The sequence below is a fragment of the Serinus canaria genome, chromosome 8 (genome assembly GCF_022539315.1).
Source record: "Serinus canaria isolate serCan28SL12 chromosome 8, serCan2020, whole genome shotgun sequence".
In the NCBI taxonomy this organism is placed as follows: Eukaryota; Metazoa; Chordata; class Aves; order Passeriformes; family Fringillidae; genus Serinus; species Serinus canaria.
The window spans coordinates 27182050-27207069 of NC_066322.1; the positions used below are offsets into that span (position 1 = coordinate 27182050).

A 25020-nucleotide genomic window follows, 5' to 3' on the forward strand; every position below is an offset into this window, starting at 1 on the left:
GAGCAGTTCAGCTCACATTCCTCATGCCCAGCAGGTCCCTGTTTGTACATTTGTTGCCTAAGGCAGTAGAAAAAAGAACAAAGATACCTCAGGGACTGGAAAGTGATGCTGTATTCATATCCTTGCTCTTGGGCACTGCTGTGTGCCAATGCCAGGTGGTTGGGAAGGAGGGGTGGCTGTGCCAGGCACTGGGATAAACCTTCTTGTCCATTTTTGGGGAAGCCAGACCCACAGAGGTGTCTAATGGAAGAACGAGGGTGCTCTGCTCTGCAACAACCCTGTCCGTGCAGGTGTCACGTCCCTCCTGGAGGGATCTGGAGTCATCCCCTTTCCTTCTTCTTGTGGAGCATCTCCATGGGGCACTGGTGAGCCTGGTGTGGATCTCCCTTATCCTGGGGTGTGCATGTAAAGGGGTCCTGCTCCTCCAGAGGAGATTGGGGTGGAGCTGCTTTCCCTTCCTTTGCCCCTGGTTTCCCCCTTCCCCATAGCTGTGCTGCCAGCAGATGTGATCAACTCAGAGTCCCTGGGGAGAGGACCAAAATGTTTAGAGGAAATTAAAAATTGAAAGGCAACATAGCTCTGCAGCTCTCCCTAAAAGCTGGGGTTAAGCCAAACAGCAGCAAGATGTGTGCTCCAGGGATTTGCTAATGGACTCGGGGACGGGAGGGTCTGGGGTCAGCCCTGGCAGGTGGAGGGAGCTGTGGGGCCGGTGGCTCTCCCCCTGCTGGGCCGGTGGGAAGCAGCTGCTGGAAACGTGGTGTTCCTGTGGCTGGGGCCACGCACGTGAGAGCAGAGCCACACCTGGACCACCTCAAGAAGGACCCAGGTACCCCTGGTGGGTGGGTGGGTCTGGGAAGGGTGAGGAGCAGTGCTCCAGGCAGGGATTTTGTTTTGGGGGGGTGTTTATGGAAGAGTTTCTCCCGGCTGCCTGGCTGTAATCGTGTACTTTGAGTTTTAAACGGGATGTCAGGAAGGATTTGCCTGGCGAGGAGGATGGGAAGTGACAGCTCCCTTTGGGTGAGCAACATGCAGCAGAGGTGGCCAAACACCTCCGTCCCTTCCTCCCGGCGCTGCAGCCAGGCAGGAGCGGAGCTCGGGGTTCCCAGGCTGCCCTCCGGGCACACGGCCGGTCCTGCGCTGGCCCTGCAGTAGTCTCTGTGGCTGTGCCATCTCATCAAGGGTGGCATTTTCCAGATCGATGCCTCAGCCCATCCCTCCCCACCCCTCTGCACTTCTGAGTCAAGCCATGCTTTGCAACGTGGGGTTCAGTTGAGAAAATCATTTGGGCTTGAAAACCAAAATTGAGTGCTTCTGACCCTAAAAATGTTTGTGGTTTTATTTTTAGATTTTTTTTTTTTTTTTTTTTTTTTTTTTTTTTTTTTTGGTTTTTTTTTTTGAGATGGAAATTGAATCTTTTCCTTGTTTGGGGAGGATAAAAGTGCATTCAACCCTGCATCAGATTGTTTCACTTGACCCATGAGTAAATGCTTTTCTTTCCTCTGACCTGGAAGGCTTTCTTTTCTTTCCATTTGGCAAGAAAAAGGGAAAAGCCAAATCTTGGTACAGGTCACTGCAAAATAAGGTCTGGAGCTTTTCAGCCTAAGCGCTGTGCCAAGACCCATCAGCTCTTCTCACCAGTCCCTGGAGTGGCTCCCTTTTTCTTGCAGTAAAAAGCCCTGGTTTTGCCTTGCATTTTGCTGGGATAAAATGACTGCCAGGCAGGAGAGCAGCCTCTGGCTGCTGGGTTTTGGATGAGCAGAGATGAAGAGTGCTTGTGTCTTGCTGGCCTTTTGGAGGACACCCCTTCGATAGCTCATGCAAGCTGGCCACCACTGCATCTCTGCAAAGACCCCTTTGGGTGGCTTTGGGGGAAGTGCCAAGATATTCTTGTGGCAGGAAGGAATGGGAAGGAAACATGGGGAAGCAATTCTGCTGCATCCCTTGGTGGGAAATGGATCAGCGCTGCCTTTTGGTTGGACCAGGGCTGTGCTCTGGGGCTTGGTGCTTGCTGCAAGGATCTGTGCACACCCTGTCCCACAGAAATGGCTGTAGGTGTCCTCCTGAGCACCCCTTGCATCCAGGTGAGGTCTTGTGTCTTCTCTCCATCTTGGACCTAGCTGCTCAGGTGTTTCCAGTGTCAGTGGCACCACTCCAAGCACAGCATTCAAAGGAGAGGGAGAAAGGAGGGAGCTCCTTGTAGATGCTGTGGAATTCTTTGACCTTGCAGGCAGCAAGAAGGGGGGCAGATGGGGTGGGCTGTTCTGCCTCCAAAGTTTAGGACCACTTGGAATTGGGACTGCTGCTGGTGAAACCCTTTCCTGGTGCTGCTGCAGGAGGGGAAGATTGGCTCCTTCCTACTGACAATGAGTTGGCAGGGCAGGTGAAGAGGGCCTGGGATGGATGAGGTTCCCCCTGGCCCCTGCTGCCCTCACCCTGCGTGGGCAGGCTCCTCATCCCCTCCCTGCTGCCAGGAGGTTTCTTTTCTGATTCAGCTCTTCCAGGGCAGAAGCTGATTGCAGAGGGGTTGCGATCTCACTTGTGCTTTTAATCCCACTGCTGTCAAGCTCCATTAGGAGGTTTGGCATCATCTCACTACCTCTGGGGCTGGGCTGCCGTTTGCCCAGCCTGAAATGAGGACAAGTCTGGGCTACGCTGGAGCAAGCAGGGGCCGGGGAGCCAGGGATGCTTTAGGGGCCGTAGCTGCCCCTACTGCTCTCCCCAGCACTTCCAGACACAGGAAGGGGTTGCAAGAAGTGTGAGACCAGCTCGTTTTGGTGGCCTGGCCGCTTTGGGAGCAGGATGGAGAGGAGCTGGGATGGCGGCAGGAGCCGCTCCCCAGGCACTGAAGGTGCTCGGAAACCTTGCGGCGCTGCAGCCTCAGCCCACGCGCTGCTCCAGCTCATTTGGGTGACCCGGGGCCGACCTCCCCCCGCTGCCTCCGCACACGTGTGGCCGTGGCCGGGCTGCGTGCGGAGCCGGGCATCCCTCCCCTGCTGCCGCATGCGGAGGGGAAGCTGAGGGGCGGGGAGCTGGGGCTGAGCATCCTTCCCAGCCTCGCCAATTGGGCTGCGCGGCTCGGCAGGGCGAGGGGAAGGTGCTGTCGCTCATCTCTGTCCTGGCTACTGATGCCCCATGAGTAGCTCCCTAGATTTCCAGACCCATATGCTGCAGGAGGCTGTCCTAGGACCAGCCTGGCTCATTATTGCCCTCCTGGGCTTGTTCTCAGCAGTTTTGAAGTTCTGTCTGCCCATGTGCTTGCAGTTACCCAGAAAGGAGCTGACATATGAGCAGAACATGAAGGGAAGGGCAAAGAAGGTGGGAATGCAGAGAGCCAGAGCCATACAGGCTCCTGGGGGCTGTCTGGGTGGTCAATGGGGTAATGGCTCAGTCTTCCCTGATCTCCCTCTCACCTGTGCCAAAGGAGAGTAGAGCCAGGCTCTTCAGCCCACGGCCAGGAGCAGCCAGTGCCAGGGTTTGGGCAGGTACTGCTGTCTTGATTATGGCCAGAGTGTGACTTTGAAAGGCTCCTGTGCAGCCAGGAAGGTTGGAGAAGGCTCTGCTCTCTAAAGAAAGAGAGAAGGAAACCTTCAAGTGGAGGTCTTAGCCCTGCCCTGTGCTGGGGCTTGAGAGTGCTGCTTTGGGTTGGGGTAGCATCACTTCACCCCTTGCTCCTCCCTGATGGCTCCTGAAGCTTGCCAGTCTGAGCCTGACTTCTTCCCTGTGGCTTTGTCCCGTTCTGCCCTGTCCCATGGATGGTCCCTGGGAGGATGTTCCAACCAAACTATGGAGCTTGTGCTCCCATGAGCTTGGAGGGGTGGTTGGTGTATGTGTGGTGAGGTCATGCTTGGCTGCAAGGAGTTAATTTTCTGCTGTCTGTCTTTCCTACTCCACTAAGCACCACCCAAACTCACCCTTTGGGGCTGGGATGGGCTTTTCCCTGTGCCTGCTGCTGGCCCTGCTTGGAGCCACATGAACCACAAATCCCACTGGGCATGTTTTCCCTACCAACCCAGTGCTGTGTCTGTGCCCACAGTGATTGATGGGCCTCTGCCAATACAAGCAGGGCTGTGGCTTGGCAGGCACAGAGACCCTTCAGCAATTGATGCACCAAGGAAATCCCTGGCTCTCATGAGAGCCTCACTGGAGCAGGGTAAAACCTCCTTGCTGGAGAGCCCCAGGTTGCTCAAAAGGTGGGGCATTTCCTTCCTGGAGCCAGGAAAAGCAGTTCAGCTTCATCAAATATTTAGGTTTCATGTTTGTGGGTAGGTGAAAGGAAAGCTGTGTCTCATGCCAGAGCTGTATCCACTAGTGATGGAAAGGGCATCAGCACTTTCCCCATGGGACCCCTGTGTTGGCTGGGAAAAATCTTGCCTCCTCACATGTGCTGGGCAAGGAGGGTGAAAATCAACAGGTTTTTTAATTTATCCAAGTTTTCTATGGGCACCACCATTCTTGTAGCTGTCCCAGTGGATACAGCTGGTAGTGCTGTCTCTTCCCCCTTTTTTATCCCAGACCCCATGTGAGGGAACCTGTTCCCTTTGTGTGACTCACTCTGTGTCTCCTGGGGAGGATGAACCAGGAGGGAGGTGTTTACTCAGCTCAGCAAGCATCCCAGTTTTAGACTGAACAGTCTAAAATGTAATATGAGTTATTTTCCCCACATCTGAACTATCTCAAGGTAAGGTAAAGTGCATCCTTAGCTCCTGGCAGGGTCTAGGAGCACACAGGTAAAGTACCCCATGGGCTACCCAGATCTACCCTCCACAGCTTTTAATCCTGTCCCTTGATCTCCCTGGACTTTTGAGCTTCTTCCCATGCCTCTGGGATGGGGAGACTGAGCCAGCTGAAGAGGGGAAGCAGCTCTTGCTCCCAGGCTGATGCTCTGGGAGTGCAAGGGGTTAAAACTACCCTGCTGCCTAACCACAGCCCAAAGCTGTAAACTCCTACCCCAGGGGAACATCACTGCAGCTCTGGATGTAACATACTCAAGCCTGAGCTTTAATGATCTTTATCTTTGGGAAGGAGAAAGCATAACTCTTGGCTAATGATATTAGCCAAGGCTGGTTCTGTCTCTCCTCCAACTCAGATGGATGGGCAGCCCTGTGTGCCCTGTGTGTCCCTGTGCAGTGTGGACAGCCCTGGTCCTCGACACCCAGGCTGGAGTTCCTAGATAGCTGTAGTGATGGGGAAAGATCCTTTTCTGGGCAATGCACCCTCCCTTCACCAGCTCCTGGGGGAAAACAACCATCTGCCCATTCAGTGGGTGTTGAGGTGCCACGGCACATCTCTCCCCCACCCACTGGCTTTGGGGGATGTCTGCAGTCTCCCAAACACATCAGACTGGGGGGGGGGAGTGCAGCCACACAGAGACCTCCCTGTGACACTGGTGCCTGGCTATGTGTGATCCCTGGGTTGCAGGATGGGCACATCCCTCAGATAAGGGAGGTGTTGAATGTTCCTTGTGTGGCTGAGCTCGTTTTTCAGTGTTTGTGCAGGCCAAAGCAAACCCACCGAGGTGTACCATGGCTAATGAATGCACATCTGGCATGGGAAATATGCTGTGCAGGGGGAAGCTGTGCATTATTAGCTCCCCTGAGCTCTCCCCAACGAGCAGGCAGGCTTGGGAGGCTCTGGCCAAATGCTCCTGGGTGGGGATGAGAGGGATGAAGGTCCAGTGAGGGGTGAGGGTATCACAGGATCATGCTGAGACACTGAAACCTATGTGTACACTCACCCCCCAATCCGAGATGCAGAAACATGCCCTGGTTGATTCCTGGGGACTCTTCTGTGTGTTAATCCCCCATTTTCAAGCCAGAAGCCCTGATGTTCAGTGCACAAGGCAACTACAGAGCTTGAAACCTGTGAGGAGCAGGCTAGATGCAGGTAAGGACAGAATTTGACACTGTCAGGCTTTTTCTGATTGATACAGCAGCCTTGGGTTCTGCTAAAATGAAAATTAAAGCAAGATCTAGCACAGAATGAAATAAATTCTCCTGCCAGCAGCTGCAGGTTCAGCTCCTGAGCATCCTCCAGCATCAGCGTTTTGGGCTGGTGGAAATGCTGGCCTGAACAGGAAGGAAATGATTGATGTGCTGGAGTGCAGGGGGTGAGGTGTACCAAGGCAAGGGCACCCAGGAGCAGGGCTCTGCAGCAGGGCTGGGGCTCTGTGCACACACCTGGTATCTTGTGGGGTTTGCATGTGCAGATATTGTGGAAGAAGCACCTAAATTAAGGATTCACTGACTTATTTACCTGAATGTTTGTCCTCATGAATAAGGGTGGGGAAAGAGAAGTCTGGGGGCTTAGATTTTTTTACAACAGAGAAAAACCCAGAAGGAACCAAAAGTATTTTATAGTTTTGTCATAAAACTAGTCAGTGAAATCCTTTCCAGCATGGGCAAGATGGAATTTTATAAAACCCACAAGAACTTCCTGTGCTGAATCAGGATTAGCTGCAACACTTAAAAGGTTTAAAATCAATTGTGCATGTGGGTATTGCAATATCTGAGGGTAGCAGAGGGTGAGAGTCTGCCAGGCTCATGATCCCTCTATTGCCAGGGTACCTGTGTACCTGGGGCCTGGCATGCTGAGCTGTTTGTGGTGCCCTGGCAGCAGCTGATCCCCAGATGCAAACAAGGCAGGATGCTCTGCAGGTGCTTTGTGTTGCTCTTGCCCCAAAACAAACTGAAATAAGAACTTGACAAGTATTTTGTGTCAAACTGCTGCTTGATTTGCTAGTAGTGCTAACATCAAACACTCTGAACATGCCAGCTGAGCCTCCCAAACCATGTGTTTTATTTAAAACCACATCAACTGAAAACAAAAACTTCAGCTTTAATTTTCTTTCCCGTTGCAGAGTGTCTGGCGCTTCTGTTTCTGAGCTTTTCCCAGCCACCACAAAGTGGGAATCCCACCTCCTTCTCTGTTCTGTTTGGTCACCCATGCATTGCTTTAAAAAATAATGTAACAACAATAGGAAAGACAGCTTGAGGGGGAAAAAAATGAGACCAGCATAGGAATCAGGCAAGCTGATAACTTGCTCGCTGGAGCGATGCTGCTTCACACTGGCTTTGCTGTGATCTCCTGCAGTGCCTGCCAGCTTTGGGCCAGAGCCACGGGGCTGATGGGGGAGCATCATCTGGATCGGGGCAATCTCAGCTCTGTGTAAGCCAAGTGACTCCTTAAGCCCAAAGAAACTCTTTTTCACGTCCATCTATGGAAAAGGCAAAATGTCAGATCCTGAATTAGCTGTAATAATGCCTCCCATGGCCCTGGCAGCGCTTGCTGAGGGGAGAAGTGGCTCTCCCTGCAGCCTGGGCTGTCATAACCTCCTTGCATCCTGCCCAGAGCAGCCCAGGAAATGACTTTGTCACTTTTCCTGGCCTCCTCCTCCGTGCTCGCCTGGATGTCTCTAATTCCCATCCCTCCAGCAGCTCTGAAGCCCAGCTAACGGGAAAATGCATCTCTCCTACCCTGCGCAGCAACACTCAGCGTGCTCCGTGCTCCTCTGTATTTGCCAGCCCTCTGATGGGCTGGAGTGGATGATGTGGATTCCCCCACCGGCAGGGGAGTAGGGAGGCTGTCCCTGGCCGGGCTGAGTGCAGGTGTTGGTGTGTGCTACGCAGCCCTGCATCCCACAGCAGCCCTGCATCCCACAGCCAGCAGGCGCAGAGGGTAAGTGCTGTGGCAGGATCCACTTATCTGGCCTTTGCATTTCATAATTCATCCTGCCCTTTTGCTGAAGGCACAGAGCCCTCTGCATCCAAACGAGCGTTCATTTCCTCCCGGCTCAGCTCTGCTGCTGGATCCTGGGGAGCAATCAGCGGGTCGGGCTCCTGGCATCACAACCAGCAGCTGCAAGGGCTGGGCTGGAAGAACAGAGAGTGCAATCCGTGCCCAGCAGAATGCCCTGACGGATGGCAAGGTGACGGAAGAGAAGGTGAGTGGTGTTTTCTGTCCAGCTTTATAGCTTGCTCTGTAGGGAGGAAAAGTATCAGTGGTGTCTTGTCCTTAGGAACTGAAGCACAGGAGAGTTTGACTGCCTCGCTGTAGCAGAGGTTCTGCATTGATCCCACCAAGCTACACTGCCTTGCCATGGCTTTTGTGCCTTGTTGAGACCAAAATCAGAGAGAAACAGGCAACCACATGTTCTCCTGGCACAGCAATCCTCACACTCGCAGTGGTCAGCTTGTGGTGCAAGGCATGAGATTCAATTACCTTTATCGTAGCTCGCAGCAGTGAGCAGCTCTCTGCTTCCAAAGGCGATGCCAACTGCAAGCTGTACCTTCTCCAGCTTAAACTCTTCCTTTGGAGCTTCAAAGCTTCCCAGCACCTGGAAACTCCTACTGGGAACAGCTCTGTTTATGTGTGTGTGGCTTTCCAATGCCAGCATGGGCTTGGGGCACACAGCAATGGGCCGAGCTTGCAGCAAAGCCAGCAGTGCCTCTGGCCTCACACTGGGGAGCCAGTGTCTGCTAAGAGAGATGTGTTTTACAGGGAGTCGTGGGGAGGGGAGCTTGTTCTGTCTGAAAAATGGTGGACAGGCTTGGCATCCCCACCTCTGGGCCTGGCTTATCTCTGTGGCAGTGGTGTGTGATGGGTTTTTCTCCTGGCTGTTTGCAGAGGCAGAATAGTAGCTGGGACATGGTGAATGGATCTAGCCAGACCCTCTGGACATCCAGCACGGGGCCGTGGCAGCGGTGACATCAGGATACTCTGTTAGGGATGGGGGTGCTCAGGGGACTGCAAGAGTGGCTTTGGGGTGGCTGGGGTGCTGCAGGACCTGGGCATGGGGATGTTGCAGGTTTGACAGCGACTGGGGTGCTGCAGGGCTTGGCTTTGGGGGTAGCCTGAAGCTACCCAAGAGTTCGAGGCTGCTGCCAGTGTGTGCTCCCCCGGGAGAGGATTAGGCTTTTTTGTGTGTGTTGAGTGGGTGTCCCCCCCTCTTTCCCTTACCGTGGGGCCGAGGGCGGTGCTGGGGCCGGCAGCTCCGGCACCAACAAACTCCTCCCCCGCGGCCGGACCCGCCTGGGCGCTCCCGCTCCACCGCTCCGGTTATTATTCTTCCTCCTATTATTTATTATTCCCGCTGTTATTGCTCTTGCCCTCCTCCTCTTCCTCCGGCCCTCCCCCGCCGTCCCGGCCGGTCCCCGCCCCAGCCGCCGCCGCCGCGCTCCGGACCCGCCGCCGCCGCTCCTGCCCGGCCCGGGCGTCCAGGTAAGGCTCGGGCACCCCGCCGCCCGCCTCCCCCGCTCCGCGGCTCTCCAGGGGCGTCGGGGCCGAGGAAAGGCTCTGCCAGGGATGGGGGCAGCGATGGGAAGGGGGAAGCCCGAGTGGTGGGGGGCGCCGAGCACAACGGGCAGGGATGCACGGGTGGGATGCTCCCAGCATCATCCTGCTCCCTGCATCCTGGGGCTGCTCCGGGTCCCTGCGCCACAGCTTCGTCTGGGCAAAGCTCCGGGGCTGTGGTGCCGTACAAGGTCCTGACTCGTTTTCTCAGGGTTGTGTTGTCCAACTTAGCGTTGTGCTGGGTTTGTTCAGTCCCTGTGAACTCTGATGGCAGCTCGGGTGGGTAGGACAAAGTTTTCCCGTCTCTAAACCTACTTCTTTGCAGCCACTTGAAGTTTTGGAAGTCCCAAGCCAGGGGCTTAGCCTCCTGCTCCCTCTCCTGGGGCCCAGAGCTTTGCCATTCATCAAGGACATGTCAGCCCATCAAATCCCCAAGCTCACCACCAAACCTCTCCAGAGAAATGGTGGCTGCCTTTGCTGAAGTGGAGGAAATCAAATCCTTTTGTTTATTCCGAAGGATCTCTGTTTTATCTCTCACTGGGCTGCAGTAATTAAAGGAGACCTCTGCTTGAGCTATTTGCCTGGCTTTTGTTTTCTCTTAAGGTTATCCTGGAGGATTTTATTCCCTCCAAAAGGGCATGTGGAAACATTTAGTGTTTTCAGCTGTATTTCATTTGTGTATTGATTGTCTCTCCAGGAGAGAGATTTTCTAAGGGGTGATGGAATATTCCACCCCAACAGAGGCTTGTGTTTCTGGGGCTGTTTTTTATCCCTTCCCCAGCTTTGCCCCTTGCTTCCCTAAGCCTCAGAATTCCCTGTGATGCTGTTTGAAGGATACTGTGTGTACTGGGGCTGCTGGTTGGCATTCAGCTTTGTTCCTGTAGGATCGAAAGGGTTCTAACCTGGGCTTTGACAGGGGTTAGGAGAAAAGGCTTTTACTAAGAAGGACTTTTTCACCTGTTGAAAGTCCAAGAGGGGAGAGCATCAGAAGACTGCCATTCTGGAAGTGATGGTGAATATCAGATCAGTGAGTCTGATCCTATTCCAGCACCATCTCTGCTGGGATGTGAAATCCTCGTCCATCTCTTTCCATAGTGCTGGATTTCAGCCTGGCCACAGGCCTGAGGGCAGCCAGTTCCAGAGATCTGCTTAGGAGAGACAGCCCAGCCCTGCTCCATTCCAGCCCAAAAGACCTTTTGCAGGGTGGAAGTCAGGTGGGAAGGATTTTCCACTTGGCAAACCCTCCTCTGTGGAGAAATGCAGAGTATCCTCCAGCCATTTTGCATGGGGCATTTTGGGTGCATGGACTGACAGGAGAGCTGGCAGCTGTGTGTGTGTGCTGGGAAATGTCAGGATGGAGCATTGAGCTGCTCCCACCCCGCGCAGGATCACCCAGCTTAGCCATGGGCACAATAGGAGATATGCTCCTATTTCTGGAAGCTGCTTTGTGGTCATGCCTCAAATCTGACAGCCCCCAGGGCAAGTGGCAAACAAATAAGGTCAGGCTGTGGTGTTCCCTTTGTTCCCTGCCCCAGCTGCCTCCAACCTTTCCCACTCCATCCTCCATCCCTGCTGCCCCTTATCCCTCCTGGCATCTCTGCCCTCCTAACTTCCCTGTCACTGCTTTCCCACCAGGATGAAATATTTATCGTGGCTCTGTTACCCTTGTTTTCTTGAAAATGAGTTTCACACTTCATTTGCAGGAGACATTTTAGAGACTTCACGATGGGTTTTCCTCCTCGCTGTGTGTGTGTGGCAGTGTGTGCGTGACCACCCCAGCCAGCCCCGCTCCTGCCTGATGGGGCTGCTGAGGTGGAGATTCCTGAGTGATGGATGAGTCTGTAGCTCTGCTGTGTGATAAATCAACAAGGAGAAAAAAAAAAAAGGTCTGAAATCCAGCAAAGAGTTTAGCTCTGCAGGGCTGGCCCACCCGTGCCCAGTTGCATTGTGGCTCCTTGCTCTGCCTGGGATGCAGTGGGTGAAAGGAGTGTGAGTAGCAACTGCAGGTGAGCTTTTCCTGTAGCTTTATGGAAAAGTCAGTCCTGGACCTGATCCTGGAATGACTCCACTTGAATTTATCTCAAACAGTGGGGTTTGGGTCAGATGCTGTGCCCTGTGTTTGAACCCAGAGCCAGCTGTGGCCCCAGCTTTCCCTGGTGTGTGCAGCCATGGGGCTGTGGTCCAGGATCCCGATGAATGGGCCATCTCTGAAAGATGGATTCCTGGTGGCTTGGAAAGCAGAGCTGTGGCTGGGTGACCCTGTCCATCCCATGGAGTATCTGCTTCCAGATGGCTGTCCTCCCACAGGACACTGTCAGCATTGTTGTGGGTATTGGGCTGTCTGAACTGCAGAGCAGGAAAGGAGACCCATGGCTTTCCCATCCCTGCAAGGTGCAACTTTCCAGAAAGAGAGAACATGAGGTCGATGTCAGAGGATTCACTCTGGTGACTGAGGGGAGCAGGAGGGGCTTCTCAGCATGTGTCATGAGGATGGGGATCTCTGGAGGTCAGAGTGGCTGAAAGTTCCTGTTCCAATGGGTGATGTGGCTGTCCCTGGGTCTGCAATCCCACTGGGAAGGGTGAGGTACGTGGGCTCCTTGTGGGTGGTGTCAGATTCCCTGGATTGCCAGTGGTGGGGTTTGGGCTGGCTCCCCTCCGGGCTGGCTGGTTTTCAGCATGGCCACTTCATGGTGCCCTCAGGATGGGAGGAGTAGCTCATCCCTGTGGCATGTCCAGCTCTCTGCTGGGGTGACCTGCAGTGGCTCCCATGCAAATCCCACCCTGCTCCTGCTATGCTTCCTTGGAAGCCCATGGGGAGGTTACATTTGTGTTCCCAAGGCTAGAAAATGATCACCCAGAGGCCCTGGAGATGGGCATCCAAGCTTTGGTCATCCAAGCTCTGGGCATGTCACGTCTCCTCCCTGGAGCTCAGGAATGAGCAGCTGGTAGCAGCTGCCACATTGGGTAGACAGAGGCAAATGAAGAGAAGATCAGAGAGTTTTCTGGGTTGTTTTTTGGATCCTGATCACAAAGCCTCCCTTCCAGAGCTAGCAGCTGGCCCTGATGTCTGGCCCCAAAAAGAGACAGTCTGTCTGCCTTGCGCTTTCGGGGAGGCTCCGAGAGCCCTCCTGACTGTAGTACTGGTGCACGTGGGAGGCTCCTCTCTCTGTATTGCTGCCTGAATGCAATTAGGCTTTAATGAGTCATTAAAATAAATCTCTGTTTCTACTCCAAGCAAACATGCTGGGGGGATGCTGACAGTCTGAGCAGCAGGTCTTGCATCATGCTGCCCTTCCCCATGCCTTCCTCCCCTGGGCTGGCACCCTCCATCTCCCTTTCCCTTGGAAAAAAAGACATTTCCCAAGCACTATGCAGATTAGCAGCTACTGTGAGAGTGGGATTAAACTATAACCAGCCCTAGGGTTGGGGTTTTTGCTGGAGGAGCTGTAATCTGGGGGGTTGTCTGTTCCCTGGTGCCAAAGGGCACCTGGCCGGCTGGAAGTGGGCAGAGATGTACCTGGTTTGTTAGAGATGTTGATGGCCATGTCCTGTTTAACCCTTACCTGGATCTGGTAGGCAGCTGGAAGAGATCTCAGCTGGCCCCATGGCTGGATGGAGATGATTGTGAGGCAAGCAGCAAAATGTGAAAGTGCAGTGATTCACCGATAGGGATCCATATACTTTTCCTAACTGTAATGTAAGTGGGATTTACAGATCTCCTGAGCCAAGAGGGGTGGTGGTGGCCCCTCACCTTATGGGCAAACACAAGACTCATCTCCTGTCATTCCTCTTAACTGGTAAACAGTGCAATTACCCTTAATGATGTCTATGCTAATTGAATCCCTCCATAGTGGCTGTCTAGCTGGCACACTTGCAGGCAGGAAGGCAGATGCTGGCAGGACACAGAGGGGCATCCCCTGCGTGTCCCAGAGGAGCAGCACCCTTCAAACAGCTGTCACTGTTTCAGCCACCAGTCCCCAGGCTGCAGGAGGGCATGGGTTAAACCCAGGGGGCGAGACAGAGAATTTATTTTGTGTTTTATTTTAGCAAAACACGTAAATTGGGTGACGCCACGGCACAATGGATCTGCCCTGGTGTGCCGTGCCAGGGGGACTGGAGCTGATGGGATTACAGAGGCTCCAGCTTCATCCAGAGCTTTTCCCCTGGGCTTTGCTTTTGGGAGCACAGCTTGCTGCTGCTACATGGAAAGGTTTTGCACAAGTTGTGTTTCATGTGGCAGGCTGGGAGGAACTGGGATAGGGCAGCAAGGACAGATCTGTGTGGAACTGGGAAACTGGGGAAAGAGCTTTCATGGGAATGGTAGAAATGAAGTGGGAAGGGTGAGATGGCATCGATGCCCAGGGCAAGAAGAGTGACAATGAAGTGGTGCCTTGGAGGAGAAGTTGTTCTAGGGAAGCTGCTGAGAAACTGGCTTAATGAAAAAAAATCTTTGGAGGGAAACTCACTGCTCTGCTTGGCTGGATCTTGTCAGGGATGCTCTTTGGGGTTTCTCTGAACAACGCTTCTGGGATTGATGCTCCTCTTCCACTGTGCCTGGGATGAAGATGTGTTTGGTGTCACTGAGTCCTGGTGGAATCACCCCCACTGGAGAGCAGAGCATGCACCTTCCTGTGGGGGAGGAGCAAGACAATCAAACCAGGGAGAAGATCCACAGAGTGTGTTTGCAGCCCCCAGGGAATGGAGGGATTTGGCTGAGGTCTTCATGTCCTTGCCCAGATGGGAAGAGCCCACCAGGTGAGCGAGGTTGAAGGTTTCATCTTGAAGCAATGAGAGTGCTGGAGAGACCTGCCCAGGGCTGGGAATGAACAGGGAGCATCCTTGGTGGGAGGCTGGCTCCATCACACTGCTGGGGAGAGCACTGGGAATGCTGGCTGATGCTGTGGAATACCTGTGCTGTGTTGGTGCCTTGCCACAGGGTTAAATCAGTCATGGGATACCCAGAGCAGTGCAAGGTGCTGGAATCAGGGTGGAAGCAAATAACCTGCTTCTTTTCAACCTCACGAGGATCCATGTCTTTTGCTGGATGTTGTAAGCACCCATTGTGACAGGAGTTTCATGGGGTGAAGTAAGATCCAAGTCCTTGCTCTCCAGGTCTGTGTCCTCCAGGGATCCACAGTGCAGCAGGATCCAGCCTGGCCTCTGGCTCTCCTCAGGCCGTGGCCATAGGCAAGGTCCCAAGCCTTTAGCACACGTGTGTGGGAAAATTCTCCAGCTTTTTGGCGAGGGTCAGTCTCACCTGGGCCATACCCAGCATCCTGGCTCGCTCCACCACCGGCTGCCGCAGCTGCTCCTCACGGGGATGTGTGGGTGCTGGGAGGGAAGGTGCCTGCAGCAGGGATGCTGGCCAGGTGCTGCCCATGGGGATCTGACGTGCAGGATAATCTCAAAAGCCTTTCTCTGTGTGACCTGGCTTCATGCCAGCGGTTTTGTCGCTGGTTATTTTGGGAGTGCGGTGGAGCGGCTCCCCAGCACACATTCCTGGCCTTGGCCACATGGGGCTGTTGCCAGGAGCTGCCCCACGAGGAGCCCTGGGCACAGCCGTGGGAGATGAGCCCTGTGGATATTCCCATCCTGCCTCCCGATCTGAGCTGCCCATGTCTGACGCCTTCCCTGTGTCCAGGGCTGCTCACCACCCTTCCCGGGACTGCATCCACCCAGCCTGGCTCTGGGCTGGGCTGCCTGGGAGCCGGCTGAGCAAACCCAGCGGGGAGGAGGCCTGTGGGGGGATGAGGAGAGAGCTGCCATTCTCCAGCCCTGGGTTTTAAGCCACCCTGCAATGAGGAGGAGCTGCAAATGGCCTTGTAATTATATGGAGACTTGCCTTGATCCAGGTGTAGCCCTGGCTGAGCCCACGGGGTTGATGTCTGTGTGTGTTTTTGGGGACAGGGTGGGGTGACAGTCCCTTCTGTGCCCCTCTCGTATCCAGGGCTGCAGTTAATCCACACAGGCAGGCCAGACAGGATCTGAATGGTTGCTTAAGGAGATAAAGGGCAGATGAGATGCCCAAGTAACGAGATACCAGGATAATCCCTGCCTGAGAGGTCCCAGCCTGCAAAGCTGCCCTTCCTCCAGGAGTCTGAGGAGTGCTGGGAGGTCTCCCGGGGGAGGAATGTGGATGTGCCAGCTGGTCCCAGGATGTGCCAGGGCTTCACACACCTGGACAGAGATCAGAGGGGAATGCTTGGTCCTTTGTGGCTGTAAAGACAAATTGCTCTTGGCAGGGAAGTTCTCCTGGGCTCCCACAGGGAAGGATGAGGCCTGGTGTGGGAGGCAGTGAACCTGGGTGGTCAAGAAGGTGGTTTTTGGTTGAGTTTGATGGCCAGAAGAAGGGATCTCCTGGGCTCAGAGGGTCAGGAGCACAGTGTTACAGCAGGAGTGCAGCCTTCCTGCCCAGCTGGGAGCTGGGGTCTGGCTGGCAGCTTCCACCATTGAAGGTGTTTGAATTTTTTAAAGTTTAGATTAATATCTTGCCTTTCCCACAAAATTTTTGCAAGAAAATAGCTGGTTTCACGTCCTTGGCATTTTATCTTTCCCATTCCTGGGCTGGGAAGAGGCAGTGGGGAGCCTGGGGTAGCTGGTCCAAGTGGTGGAGGGAAAGCAAGGGCAGACTTGCAACAGGGCAGAGAATTTTTGGTTTTGATGACTGACTGTGACTCACTGGAGCCTCAGCTGGAGGACAGTGTCATCTCTGCAACCTGGCTGCCCTTGTGGTAGCTGGGAGCAGGGTGTTGGCTTCAGCAAAACTGCTGGGAAAACCCCATGTGGCTCAAGGCCCCAAAGGCATCACAGCAGGAAAAAGTGCAGGCAGGAAATGGGCCACACTAAACACCTTTTCTGCTGGGAAAAACCTTATCTGGACTTCTCTGCAGCAGGCAGAAACAAAAGTTTTCCCAACTGCTGCTGTGATTTCTGTCAGCAGACTGGTCCAGACTCCAGTATAATTCCAGCAGAACCAGCAGCAGGTTCAGCTGATTTGACTTCACAGTGACCCAGGGGTTTTCCACCTGGGCAGGAAGCCTGGGGGCAAGCCCTGGGACCAGAGGGAGGTTCCTGGGGAGCTGCCAGCTGCATCCCACCACACTGCCATTGCTGGGTAAAATTCATTTCATTTGGCTCAGCTCGTTTGTGTAGTGGGGTCTCCTTGGCTGTGCCCCCCCATGGCTTGGTTTGTCCCCTCATGCTTTGCAGGACAGAGCACCTGACATGCAGGGAGTTTGGGGGACCCCAGCCTTGCCTGAGCACCCATCCTGCCCCAAGGCTGGGGGTTTCAGCAGAGGACTGATCCCCCTGAATCTTGCTGGGCTGGGTCTGTGTGGGGCAGGTCGCAGCTGCCTGGGAGCTGCCCTGTTGCCTGCTGCCCTCATCTCTTTTGAAAAGGCAGTCCCTGATGCTGGTTTTTTCCAATTAGGCCCTGGGAGATGACTCTGGTGAGGCAGCGGCCGGGCTAATTTACCAGGCAGACACTTCATTGAATTATCCTGTGAGCTGCAGAGCAAAACCAGGAGTGCAGAGCTTGGGTTGGGGCAGGACTTGTGGCAAGGTTTGGCCTGATGCTCTTGGTGTGTAACCGCGCCCTGTCCCAGCCTGAACCTGCTCCGGAGCTCTGGTGGGAGTGCTTGACCCCTGCTGGGTGGCAGGGATGAGCAGAGGCTGCGGGGACACCCAGGCTGAGTAAGGATGGCAGTGTCTCAGCTGGGCTAGGAGCGCTGGTGGCTGGCAAAAACCTCGCCAGCCGTGTAAATCTGCTATGGACGTCACTGAAGGAGAATAAATATAGAAGCCTGAGATGCCACTCGTTCCCAGAGCCACTTTTCAAGCCCTATCTTTGAGCCGTGAGGCGACGTCAATTAAAGAAAATGTATCTCTGCAGCCAGCGGCTCTGCCCGGAGGAGTTCGATAGAGCCACGGACCCGCCCTCCGCCCGCCCCCGAGGCCGGGGACAGAGTGACACCGGGGACAGAGTGACACCGCTCCCATCACTCCCCGAAAGGCAGGAGCACGGTAACGCAGCCCTGCTCGAATAAATCCTGGTTTTATTCAGATGATCTGTGTGCCACAGGGTCCCTGTGCCTGTCCCGAGGCACTTGGGAGCGGGTGAGCAGCGAGTGCCAAGGCATCTGCTCGACCTGGGATATTTAAATATTTAAACAACTCTCAACTCCCTTTTTAAGCCAGAAGGAGAAATGGGACTGTGCCTCGGGGAATTGGATTTGTGCATCCCCCTCGGATGCCGATGTGTCCTATTCCACTCCAGGACAGCTCAGCTCAAAGTGCAGCCTAAGTTTTTACAGGATCCATAAAATTGTATGGCCTTTTATTGGGATGGGGTGGTGGGGTTGTGTGGAGCTGAGCCAGTGGAGCCCCAAATGCTCCTTTCCCAGCAGGTTGGGATGTGCTTGGGAAGGGTGGATGGGAAAGGAGCATGGGATGGTTCCTGGTGACAGAGATGTGAAAAGGCTGCTGTAGATGTCCTGCCCCTTTCTGGACATACTGAATCTGTCATTCCCAAAACCTCAGTCGCTCCTGAGACTGTGGCTCTTGCTCCTTCCCTGGGACGTGTTACATTCCCTTCTTCATCCATGCAGGAGAGAGTTGTGGGCTCAAGAAAGCTATTTTATAGTCACAAACGTGGTAGGAAGTTAACTTCTGGGCTGCTGGTGGGCTGGGTTTGGGGAAAGGGAGAAGGGCAGGAACTTCCTCCTCTTAAAAAACACCCCCTCCAAAGAGAAGGGGAAAGGCAGCGCTTCTCTTGTGCTTCATTTTCGTTTTTGCCTTTGTTTAACATTCACTTTTTTAATAAGGAAGAGCTCAGTTCCTGAGCGGGGCTAAGTGAAATGCTTACCCCAGCATTCCTAGAAATGGGAACACCAGAGAGGGGGCATGAGGAAGCCCAGCTATCCTCTGAGACCTGAGTGTCTCAGAGGTGACCAAAAGAGCCCCAAGGCCAGCCCCTCCTTACCCGGGGTCATTCTCCAGGCCTGCCTGCTCACTCCAATCCTCAGGCTAATTGGATGCTGCTCTCTGAGCTCTAAATCAAATCACAGCTCCCATGAAATGAAGTTTTCTGGATGTGAACAGCTGCCTGCATCATCCATCACTGCCCAGCTTGCAGTATGTCCGTCTTGGGGTCATCAAAGGTCAGTGTTTGCCATTTCCAGCCACCCACTGTCACCTTTTTCCTGTTAAGGGAAAAGTTGTCACCTGGGGAGGTGACAACTGCACCAAAAGCTCCCTGTGTGTCCCCTCACACTCCTGGCAGTGGTTCAGGGTACGGTTTGGTAACAGGGAGCAGGAGCTGAGTGTGTTGGTCTCTATTATTAGCTCTGTGCTGGGTCTCCTGATGGATGGAGATATTAGCTGGGTTATGGACATATTGATTTCTTTGGGGTTTTTTTTATTCCTTTGTTTTGTGTGTGAGAGCAGCTCAAGTAGGAAATCCAATGCGTGCCCGCCTTTTGGCTTCCTTCAGGAACTTCCCATGAGCTGAAAATCAAATTTGTGGCAGGCAGGAGGTGCAAGCCATCACAGCAGACTGAGGAGGGTGAATGATTTTTGGGGAGGACGGTTCCACACTGTGCCTGCTGGGACGTGCAGCGGACAGGGGCCAGGGCAGAGTTGGGAAGGTCTCTCCTGGAAGCTGCCGCCTCTCTCTGTTAATTAGGGCCACGTGGTGAGTGGGTAATTAGATCTCCTCAGCTGCAACGGGCTGGCACTTGGGCCCTATCAATTATCCCTGCTCTGGACGAGGCACAGAGGGACACGGGGGCCAGTAATGAAATGAGGCTGCGCTGCTACCGGCGGGGGTGATGGGGCCATGGCTGCACCCACTTGTGAAAAATGTGTATTTTATGATTGGCTTCTCACAAATATTAAAATGAATATTATATGTGTTATGTTAGAAAGTGATGCTGTATTAATTTTCTTAAGTAGTGTGTTAAATATAGTTTTAGGTTACAACAAAATGTTAAAATAGAAACTATGCTATGTAAGATACTTTTTTTAAAGAGAGGACTCACACTGAGATAGCAGCCACAGGACACCTAAATCTTTCAGAGGAAAATAATTTATTGCTCTCTTACCGAGTTCTTCCCGCCTCGCTCAGCCCTGAAGATGCCGTCAGGATTCAGAGGAAGAAGCTGACACTGACCAGACAGAATCCTGTGTTTGAATGGAATTTATGCATCATGTATGAGGTGTATGAATATGCAACAGGCTGTTGCTTTTAAGGGTTAATCCTCTGTTAACGTGGGTCCTTTTCTGGGCTTATTTTGCCCAGAAACAGGTACCTGGACTGTCTGTAACTCTTTGTTTTTATTGTCTCGTATTCTCCTAAATCCTAATTGTCCAAAGTTTTTATTACTCTAATTATATTACTATTTTTATAACCATTTTGTTACTATTAAACTTTTAAAATTTCAAAAACAAGTGATTGGCATTTTTCACACACTTCTTGCTACAAGTCCTTGCTACAAGTCCATGGTGAAATGGCAGATTTGGGGCATGGCAGCATCCTTTCCTGGAAGTTTGCTTTACCCACCTTTGCAGCACCCACCTTTCCTGACAGCCTCCCTAAAAAAACCAATTTATTTAGCCCCACTGTGGTGACAGAGGTGGCATTGGTGGGGATGGGGACACTGGGCAGCCCCTTTGGAAAGGGGGATGAGATGACTGGAGTTTTTCTCCTTGTTCTCCCTCCCAGGACTGCTGAGTCTCCCTGTGGCCATGTGGTGCTGCCTGACCCCACCATCCGGCCCGGGGCCAGCGTGACTGCGACATCCTGCCTGTCCTTTTCCGGGTGAGTGTCCGTGGGATGGGGTGGAGGGGGATGCTGGGGCTCCTGGAGGGGATGGAGGAGAGATTTCATTTCCCAGCGGGACCTAAAACATCAGCGTGATTATGCATCTGCCTCCCTTGTAATAAATTCTAAAGTGGAAAAGGCCAAGTGCTGACTAAGCCAGGCCTGCACCCTGTTCCTGTAGAGCTTGGGAAATGCCTCCTTTCCCTGCTTCAAATTAGAGAAAATGACACGGGGGTGAAGCAGGGCTTCCTGCACATCCCAAATCAAGGCAAATTCTTGGGAAATGGGGAAAGGCAGGCAGGTCAAGGGGAGCTGTCAGGCCATGTCTAACCTCTCCCTCCACTTCTTCCAGGTCCAACGCCTCTGTCACTGAACGTGAGTATCCCCTGGGTGCCATGCCACAGGGATGGGGGTGGGGGCTGCTTGGCAAGTGCCTGACAGGCAGCCAGGGTGCAATTTTTGGGCTCAGACTGTTATGGAGTTCAAAGGCTCCCCTTTGGCTTTGCTTGGTGAAAAGTCCAGGTTTGTTCCTGTACTTTGAAGCAGAAATTGGATTTTCTGCCAGGAGAGTGGAAAGCATCTCTTTTGGCTCAGTAAGGGTGAGGTTTTGCCAGTGGGCTGTGGGGTGTTTGACAAAAACCCCAAGCCAGAGCAGCAATAACAGTGAGGGGATGTGATGCTGCATCTCAGGTGTGCTCTCACTAAGAGGAGGAGGATGATAATATTGGATGATGCTTCTCCAGCTGGATAGAGGGGAACGAGGATGCAATATTTTGGGATGGCTTGTGGGGATCACGTCCACGATGTGATGACAAAAGCAGGGAAGGTGAGTTTTGTGTCCCTGCCTTGCAGAGTTTGATGGAGAATCGGTCGGATGACAGCGGGAACTGTTGTTATCACCGGGGGAATCCTAGCAACAGTGATCCTACTGTGCATCATTGCTGTGCTCTGCTACTGTAGGCTACAGGTGAGTGTCCCCTGCCTTGCCACCCCCACCTTGCTCTGGTACAGGCTCCCCAGGGCACTGGTCACAGCCCCAAGCCTCCTAGGGCTTAAGAAGTGCTTGGACAATGCTCTGAGATACATGGTGGGATTTTTGGGCTGTCCTGTGAAGGGTCAGGAGTTGGACACTATCCTTCCAGCTCGGGATATTTTAGGATTCTGTGCTCCCCGGGCCAAGGTGCTGCTGCCCGAAGGGTCTGGATGGGAGATTTTTGCCTGTGATGGCAGGGAGTTGAAACCTCCTCTCTCCCCAGGTGCTGCAGTTGTGTCCTTCCCTCCCCTAGGTGTGGGGGTACTGCCCTGAGGCTTTTGAGGCTCTGCAGCACTTGCTCACCAGCAGGCTTGGCTGGGTTTGCAATACCAGGTGGAGTTTTTTATATAATTTTTTTTCCCCTTGTAAATTAACCGAGGAGGCTTTCAACAAGGGCTAGCTACAACCTCCTGCTCTTTAAAAGTTAATGTGAAGTCTGTGCCATGCAGCAATGCCCGTGTGATGAAAAGCACAGCGCTCACTTGAAACATTTTTCAGCCGGCAGGATGAAATACCTTCCCCTTGCAAACCTCACAGGGGGATGAGGGTGAGCTCCCCAGCAGGTGCCTCCTGCAGCACGCTCAGATCCAGGTTTTGTCTGGCTTCTGCTGCTTCCCAGGATGCAGGAATGATGAAGGAGATCGGCGAGAGGCCCCGCAGAGTCCCTCTGGCAGGGGGATGAGGGCAGTGGGGATGTGGCAGGGCCGCCCCACCGGCCGCTCCGCTTCCCCTCACACAACCCCTTCCCTCTCCTGCAGTACTACTGCTGCAAGAAAAATGACTCCGATGAGGAAGAGGAGGAGGAAGAGGAGGAGGAGGAGGAAGAGCCCAACCTGCCCACGCACTCGCACCTCATCATGTGCAACGCCTGCAGCTCCCGCATGGTGGACGGGCACGGCAGCCCCGCGCCGCCGCCCGGCGAGCTCAACCAGCACGGGGCTCACACCTACTGCCCGACGTGCTCCCCCTACGGCTCCCCCTTTTACATCCGGACTGCCGACATGGTGCGCAACGGGGGTGAGAGGGTCGCCTACACCCCCGCGTGCTACAAGGAGATGGGGCCGCCCCTCAACATGGCCTCGCTGCAAAGCTACACGGTGAGCCGCCACGGCCTCCTCCGCGACAGCTTCCCGAACCCGCGGGCCATCAGCACGGAGGTGTAGTCACCATTGCCACTAGCACAGTGCGTCCCCAGCTGGTACCTGCTCCAGGGAAGGGGCTTTTCACTTGTTTTTGAGGAGAGGAGCCCGTAGCCCAGCCCGAGGCCAGCGCGGCCCTGCTGAGGCGCCCGGCATGGCCAAGCCTCGCGGGCCGGAAGGCAAGGGAGACCTCAAAGGGCAACGCTGAACCGGCCACCTCCGAACCCGTCATAAGTGTCATTATTATCTACTCTCTCTCCCAAAGGGACTTGTCTAACGAGGGCTATGTACAGTACAACCTAATTTAATTACCCCCGGCTCCCTGAGCCCAGTGAGGCCTTTGGTGTCACCACACAGCCGGCCGAGGTGGTGCCCGCTGCCTCCGGCACACAGAGCAATGGGCTGATCATCCAGGGCCAGCTGCCATCCCCGGTGAATCCCAGTGCCCAGCAGGGCATGGCAGCGCTCCTCAGCCATGGGGAAGTGAAGAAGGGAAGATCCAGGTCATCCTTGCTCCCCTCGTACTGCGCCAGCTGCTGCTAGCAGTTAGCTTTTCTGTTCAAGTGTAAGATAGGGCACCGCCTCCCACCTGCTTCGGTCTTTGCACGTGCTGAAGAAGTTCAGGACATGGATTTAGGTCACTGCCGGGGGAGGAAAGTTCCTCGCAAAAGAGCTCACCCACGCCAACAGGCACCGGCCAGTCCTTCTGCGGCCAAAGCCCCCACCTCTTCTACTCTTCACAAGCTTTCTTAGGAACAATTTTAACTTGGACCCATGAATATGGCAAGATTTTACTTATGGGAAGAATTGAATTCCTAAATAACCAGTTTTGGTCACCTTCAGCTTTCAAAGCCCCACCCTGACAGCTCCGACAGCCAGAGGAAGGTTGGCTTTAGGATGGATTTTGATTTTGATAGCAACAGCAGAGCCTACTGGCTCATGTCTTCTTTGCAGGGTGCTCCCACTGGAGAGTGATGTTCAGGTGTTTGGGGTCCCCCTGCTTTTGCTTCTGGAAGAGGAGGGTGCAAGACCCAAATGTGTCTTGGACATGTTGTGAACATGGGTTCACAGGCGCTGCAGCCCACAATGACAGCCAGTGACTCTGCCTTTCTGCAAAAATGAATGTGGGAAAGTTTCTTCTTCCTCCATAAATCAAATTAGGTGAAAAATTACTAAAGGGACAGCTCCATCATTCCCAGGCACTTCCATAGCAACCAGTGCAGGACTGCTCTGCTGAACACTTTCCATTCACGGCAGGGAGGAGGGATGGGGACAGCAGTGATCCCTGCGGATGCTGTTGGAGGCAATGGAGGAAACCCTTGCCATGCCTTTGCAATATAGGGTAGGACTGCTCAGAAACGTGAGTGGTGGGATTTTATTTTCACCACTTCATTTTAGAAATCACCCCACTGCTCACAGAAGGATTTGGACTTGACCTTGCCGCTCACACACAGAAAAAGTAGGTCTCAGCACAGAGGCACACAGTGCACCAGCCTCAAATGTCCACTTTACCAGGCAAAAGGCTGATGTACACATTGGGCCTGCCCATGCCTTGGCACTTCTCTGAAGAAAGGAGCCAAAACATCACAAAACGTGGTGATGGTCCTTGTAACCAAACACATTGCCCCAGCCTGCATTTTACACACACTTCTGAGCAAATGTTATGCACCATCTCCCCCACCTCCAGCCCAAAAAGACATTGCATTTCCATTATCTGGAGACTTGGACAGGCTGCATTGCTTTGAGAGTCTCTTTCCATTCTCCAAATAGTGATAGCAGGTTTTAATGTCCTCTCACATTAAGGGCAGGCAGCAGTTACCAGCAGCAAAGCTCTCTGGATCCCACTGGTCAACAGTCCGTGGCTCCTACTGCCTCCCATCTAGCCAGTGCTCCTGAAAACACAGTCTGTAACTGGAAGAAAATCTTGGCTAACTTGATAAATCCCATTCCTTCCCACTAGAGCATCTGCTCAGCTAGGTCTCCTCGTACTGGGAGCCAGGAGAAGTTAATGTGTCCCAGCGTGGTCCCTGCCAGACAGCCCCGTGATGCCATCCCCGTGGCGGGCGCAGAGCCAGCACACGGACACGGCGGCTCCTGGCATCCAGCTCTACCTCTTGGCACACAGAAAGGCTTTCCACCACCATGGCAGCGCCATGACCTCCAGAGGGAGGGAGTAACACACTTCTGGGGGTCACCCTTGTGGTTGAAGGAAGGCCACTCCATTGTCATCTTCGTCACAAGCAAATTAAGCGTGACGTGTCGTGGGCTAACGAGGTGCCAAGGCTGGGCAGGCAGTTCCAGAGCAGCCAGATGGCCAAGATGAGGGTTGGCCTTGCAGCCAACACACACCCTGGGTCTGGCACGGTTACAGGGAAATGGGTGAGTCTGGAAGGGCTGAAAACACGGGGGATGCAGCTGAGAATTAGAGGGTTTGGGAGCTGGTGGAAGAACAGGATGGGGTAGGGGCAGGGATCCCAGGTTTTTTTCCACTTCAGATTCCTCCTGTTACTATTCTCTGTCTTTGTTGCTCAGCTATGGGTCCAAATTCAATGTCAGAAATAAATGAGGACTTTGAAATACAAACCAGGAGTGGTTTCTGTTCTTTTGGCAGGCAACACCAAAAGGGCTTTATCCAGTGCTGCCTGGAATCTCTACTGGTGCAAGGATTTTTCCTCCCCACCCTTCCTGCTCCTGCTTTTGCTCCTCTTGTGTCCCCTGTTCCTCCCTTGGCTCTGGCCTAG

The 25020-nt window shown here is 53.7% G+C and overlaps 1 protein-coding gene across 1 annotated transcript; it reads left to right on the top strand.

Moving 5' to 3' along the window:
* The first annotated feature begins 9171 nt into the window (after window positions 1-9171).
* FAM163A (family with sequence similarity 163 member A) lies at window positions 9172-24337 on the top strand. Its single transcript, XM_009088401.4, has 5 exons — window positions 9172-9216; window positions 20009-20104; window positions 20460-20482; window positions 20960-21074; window positions 21899-24337. The coding sequence occupies exons 4-5, from the start codon at window positions 20982-20984 to the stop codon at window positions 22301-22303; spliced, it is 498 nt and encodes a 165-aa protein (XP_009086649.1). The 5' UTR covers window positions 9172-9216; window positions 20009-20104; window positions 20460-20482; window positions 20960-20981; the 3' UTR covers window positions 22304-24337.
* The last annotated feature ends 683 nt before the right edge of the window (window positions 24338-25020 follow it).